The sequence below is a fragment of the Frankliniella occidentalis genome, unplaced genomic scaffold, assembly GCF_000697945.3.
Source record: "Frankliniella occidentalis isolate FOCC.00 unplaced genomic scaffold, Focc_3.1 Scaffold28, whole genome shotgun sequence".
Taxonomy (NCBI): Eukaryota; Metazoa; Arthropoda; class Insecta; order Thysanoptera; family Thripidae; genus Frankliniella; species Frankliniella occidentalis.
The window spans coordinates 1640230-1645605 of record NW_026267158.1 but is presented as its reverse complement, the minus strand read 5'-3'; the positions used below and the strand labels follow the sequence as shown (position 1 = coordinate 1645605).

The 5376-nt window shown below is 36.6% G+C and overlaps 1 protein-coding gene across 2 annotated transcripts in view; it reads left to right on the top strand.

The window, feature by feature from the left end:
- Positions 1-60: 60 nt before the first annotated feature.
- LOC113211600 (uncharacterized) overlaps positions 61-5376 on the top strand; it is a 6271-nt gene continuing 955 nt past the window's right edge. Inside the window, exons 1-17 of one of the 2 annotated variants that reach the window (XM_052265527.1) lie at positions 61-166; positions 255-1003; positions 1190-1274; positions 1462-1507; positions 1616-1807; positions 1884-1947; positions 2021-2111; positions 2187-2322; positions 2410-2719; positions 2805-3353; positions 3486-3762; positions 3846-4142; positions 4258-4369; positions 4461-4650; positions 4731-4901; positions 5006-5154; positions 5247-5354. In XM_052265527.1, coding sequence (XP_052121487.1) covers positions 1625-1807; positions 1884-1947; positions 2021-2111; positions 2187-2322; positions 2410-2719; positions 2805-3353; positions 3486-3762; positions 3846-4142; positions 4258-4369; positions 4461-4650; positions 4731-4901; positions 5006-5154; positions 5247-5354 — 2637 coding nt within the window. In that variant the 5' untranslated portion in view covers positions 61-166; positions 255-1003; positions 1190-1274; positions 1462-1507; positions 1616-1624. Of the gene's footprint in view, positions 167-254; positions 1004-1189; positions 1275-1361; positions 1508-1615; positions 1808-1883; positions 1948-2020; positions 2112-2186; positions 2323-2409; positions 2720-2804; positions 3354-3485; positions 3763-3845; positions 4143-4257; positions 4370-4460; positions 4651-4730; positions 4902-5005; positions 5155-5246; positions 5355-5376 lie in introns of both variants that reach the window. The other variant, XM_026430016.2, reaches the window with a different exon arrangement.

Here is a 5376-nt window from a genome sequence, read left to right as displayed (position 1 = left end):
GGGGGGGGGGGCACTGGAGCCAATACTATACCATCATGATACCATTCCATACCCTTGTCCTCCAGATCTAATCGCAATCGTCTTACCAAATTTGGACTTCATAATTTCCCTACTGGGAGTATTTTGTCTGTCTATGCTCGGAATTACCTTCCCGGCATTAATGGAGGTATAACCGATGAAGTTCCACCTCGCCTACAAGTAATGGACTCATCAGTCTTGAAATTGAAAGTTGTTTTATTTTATTTTTTGGACAGATGTGCACTCACTACGAGATCGGCTACGGGAGGCTGAAATGGAAGCTATTGAAAGACATATTAATCGCATCGGTCGGGGTCTTCGTCCTGGTTGTCGGGCTATGGACGAATATTGTGATCCTCACCGTGTAAATCAGACGTCGGTTTATTTTATGCTCCTGCTCGTGCGGCATTGTAAAGTTTTCAAAAAAGGAAAATATAAAATGCGATCTTCCTAGATTCTGATGATTTTTGTTTTGAACGTGGACCCTTGACGAACTACGGAGCGTCTTTAGTCCAAGGTGGATTTCACTCCCGCGCTGATAACTGTTGCCACCTCATGCAAATACCGCGGCATTTTCATACATTCGACAGTTAAAATGCAGTGTCTGTTTGAGGACAGGAAGAATTTAATGAAGTTTTGTGTATCAATTTAAAAGCAAAAAACGAAGAGATGTTCCTGAATTTCTTTTCATTTTTTGAAAGTAAAACTCGTGTGGAGGTTGGTAGTGCTGGCATATTTGTATCGATGCTACAGCGTCAGAAATTCAGTTTTTAAATGCTGTTTTCTTGTGTTTACCTTTCAAAACTCATTCTGTTGCGACATTTAATATCTGACTTGAAATAATCAACATTAGCTATTTCCTAGCCTAGTGAAGGAAGGGGCCCTTTGCTATGTTGCATTTCTAGTATACAGGGGTTATAGTGGGTACATAACCTAATCAGCGTTCCAGTTTCGCTATTTTTCCATCTGTCAAGTGTTGTTTACTGTAAGTTACTTGTCACAATATTGCTTAATGTAATAAATCAGGTGACTCAAATAAAAATGAACTGTATAATTGTTGTGTTGTATAATATGTAGTAAAGTACATGGACAAGCTTGTACATTTCTCTGGTCATCTTACCTGCTTATCATGTCTATTTTTGATAAAATTGTTTTCACATTTTCTGTCTAGCGTTCCGAAGATATGGAAAGTCAACCACAACCGAACAGGAATGTATAATTATTGCTGCTCTCGCAGCCATATGCAGATATCACAGGTAAGCATAAGATGAATATTTTGCGTTCACAGCAATTGATCAATTTTATGATTAGTAAGTTTTTTCATTTTGTTTATCTCATTTCAGTTGATTGAGAACGTGATGTATTACCTCGCCACTGGGTGAGGACATCTTTTTCTTCCATGATGTCAAATCAAATCAATTCTGTTCTATCTGTTCTTGACAGTAACCAGCAGGTAGTCATACATCATCAGCAGTTAACTCAACAGCAGGTATATACTTCCATTTTTTCTTCCTATCAGTAACACTGCTAGTGAAATTTTAGTGAAAGGCAGTTATCTTTGTCAGTCTTCCAATTTTTCATTCTGTTTGTACTGTAGGTTTCTCAAATGTCTCAAGATTACCAGCGGAATGAGTCAAGGAAAACAGGTGTGCATGTTAAAGGTATAAAGATTATAAAAGAGAAACAAAGTGGAAAGCCATCAGATGAGAAAATTGAATGGAATGAGGAAAGTAATAAAAAATGGACAGACCAGAGATCTTCTGAGGTGACAACTTACGTAGAAGATGATGTAAGCAATATTTTATTGCTTTAAAAGCATTTTTATGTATTTCCCCTGTCTATTAATTTTTTACTTTTATCATTAGATGGAAGTTCTTTTCCTGGAGGATACCTCATTGCCATCTACAGCAATCCAAACCTTGACCAAAGGTATAAAAGCATGACAGGACCTGATATTTAAGAAGGTTTTCAAATATTTCTAATATCTTATTTTGAAATTCAGGTAAAGTAATTCAGGCTAATGAGAACACTGATAGTGAGCTGGAAGAAAATAAAGAAAAATTTTCCAAGAAACGCAAAAAGAAACAACCAAGGTGAGAAATTACCCCATGTAAGTACCCATATATTTGTGGCATATGCTTTATTGATATTTTCACTTCCCTTTACAGCCCAGAGAAGAAAACTACTCATCTTGTGGAGCAGGTAGCATGTTTCAAGTGCAAATTTTGCCTATTCTTAAGTCTGAGTCAAGATGCAGTCGCTAGTCATGTTCAGAAAGAACATGCTTCACAAGTTCCTCATGAGGTATGGGTTGGCAATTTGAATTGGTGATACTCCTCCGATTAAGTAATATGTCACATTTTTAAACTAATGTTTCCTTTTGCCATCCAGAATAACAGCAGTATGCAATGCCCAGGTTGCAGTAACATATTCTTTTCTCAAAAGTCTCTTAGAGTTCACTTATCAGAAGATCATAATGTTGCTCAAGAAGAGCTAGAAAACATTCTTAGTACTTTTAAAACTAGTGATAATGTGGAGAAAGGTGAACCAAACATTTTAGGAAATGTTGAAGGAGACTTACTGACACCAAGCGCAGCAGATGAAGTTGGTGATAAAAGCAGTGCACCTGAAGAGATTCAACCAAAAAGATCTGCAAGAATTTTTCAAAGAAATAGTCAAACTTCTCCTCTTAAAAAAGCAGGTAGGTTTTTTTGTTTTTTTTTTAAATTTTTACTAAGGCACAGCAAATTTCTTGTGGTATTTCATTTTTTATTTTTCTCTTTTAGTTGGAAGACAACGTTCACAAACAATTTCTTCTGTAAGACCACCAGTTATTGATGAAACTCAAAAAATTCGAGTTCGCAAGATGTCCTCTTTAGAAAATTCTGAACAGGAGAAAAATCATGTTGAGTTTGTGGAGATAGATTCATCTAAACTAGAGTCTTTATCAGAGGAAATGCAATCGGAAATACACCTGCTACAAAACCCTACAGATGGTGACAATGAGGCAAACATCCACATGGAAGATATACAATATGATATAGACTCCATGCAAATTTTAGATATACCCCTAGACCAAGATCCAATTGATGCTCAGGGACATCTAATACAAGAATTAAATGAACAAAGTCCTGGGAGTGGAAAAACTCTTCATTCCATTGTGGTGGAAGGTGGACACAGATATACCGTTTCTACCTCTCCCACTTCTTGTGAAGCTGTTATTGATGAAATTTGTCAGGAAGAAGTTCTTGATAATGTTTTGTATTTTGAAGGAGGAGATGATAGGGACTCACCCCTAATGGTTTGTTTTGCTGCCTCTCCAGAGGATTTTTCAGGTAAGATTATGCCAGCACAAATCAAATCAGCTGTTGCCTTTTGATATTTCCTTTAAAACTTTTTCTCTCTCAATATTCTAAAACTACTTTCGATAAGCATGTTCTTTCTCACTTATGCATTTAATTTTTCAGGTCATGAAGAAGAGTATGATGTGGAAATGGAAGATGATCACACTAGTTCTTCATCTCTTCATAGGAATAGTGCTAACTCTGAGCGTGTAATATTAAGCAGCTGCTCATACATAGATGGGTCTGGCCCTGTGAGTGCTGATGGGAAAAAACTTGTCAAGAGAGGGTTTGTTAAACGTTTAACACCTAAAAAAAATGGCCTAAAGAAATCTAGGAATACTAAGAGAAAGAATGGAAATGCTAATGGGTCTGATGATGAGCCCACTAGTGCAGGATACAAGTGAGTTTCCAATGACATATTTTTTAATAACGTGTAGGAACTTCTTAGTATGTATGCTGACATATTTGATCTCATTCTACCAGGTGTAATGTCCATGGATGTATAGTGCGTTTACTTTCTCATGATAATATGGAATATCATAGACGCTGCCATACACCAAGTCATGTTACAGAAGATACTTTAAAAATAACATCAGGAGCAACTGATAACAACTGTGAGCCAAAAAGAGGACGACTTCTACGAACAAAACTTACTTTTACATGTCCGGAGTGTTCTACTGAATGCCCTTCTTGGAAACAGATGAAAGGCCACTTGTGGAAGTGTCACACTATTGATTTGGAACTGTATTCCTGTGATCAATGTGGTTACAAGACCCCTAGGTTTGTTCAGTTCTTTAGCTAATTTATCTTGTAGATAATTTCACCCTGAAGACAGCTATTAAATATTGAATTACTGCCTAAATACATATGTCAATTACTTTCTTCATCTTTGCAGCTTAAGTAACTTGAAGAATGTTCATTCAAAGATTCATGGAACTGAAAAACCTTTTCTCTGTGACACATGTGGAAAAGGTTTTAAGACGACTAAACAGTTACGAAATCATAAGGTTGGTAAATTCTTTCATACTTCCTATTTTGACTATAATCTTCCTTCATTCTTAAGAACTTAATATATTGACTGATAATTTGCACCCGCAGGGTATCCACATCAAGAAAGACGGCCCAGTGGAAACATGTGAAATTTGTGGCCGTAACTTTGGTTCCAATCGTATGTTGCGTAATCACATTAATACAGTTCACAACAAAGTGAGGCCTTATATGTGTAGTGAATGTGGGCATACAGCTGCAAATCGAAGTTCTCTCAAGATGCATTTAAGGCAACATACAGGTACTATAAATGTAATATTCAAAAGTGTCAACATTTGAGTATAAATTGAATTTTATTGAAGTTTGGGTTTATCTATGCAGGTGATCGACCCTATGGATGTGATCAGTGTGATTACACAACAGCTGATCACAATTCACTTCGGAGACATAAGAAACGCCATACTGGTGATAAACCATACAAATGTCCATACTGTACTTATGCTTGCATTCAGTCTACCACATTCAAAATTCACCTACGTACTAAACACCCAGGTATGCACTAATAAATGAAATAAGTGTTTTTCCTCTTGTAGTTCATATTTTGCATGATCTTAAATTGTGCTTACGAATGGATGTTGTTTTCATGGTGAATTCAGGTCAAGACTCTGATTTAATGTTCAGCTGTAAAAAGTGTCGTTTCCACTCTGTAAGTCGTGATATGTATCTATCACATGTTGCTGAACACGATCTCTCTGAGGCTTGTGGAATTCCATTTAAACCTGCAACTCGGCAGACTAAGAGGAGGGTAAGCTATACCAAACAATCACACATTACGTTCTGCTTTGAATATTTCAGTTTTTTATTACTTGGTATGTAACTGTACTTAATATTTTCTAGGCTAAGCGATCAAACCAGTCGGATGAAATGCCAGTTAAAGAAATTCCAATTTTTGTTAGTATAGCTTCTGATGATGCCGGAGAAGCCTGTGAACAACAAAATTTGGAGGTGACTCATCAATCAATTTCTA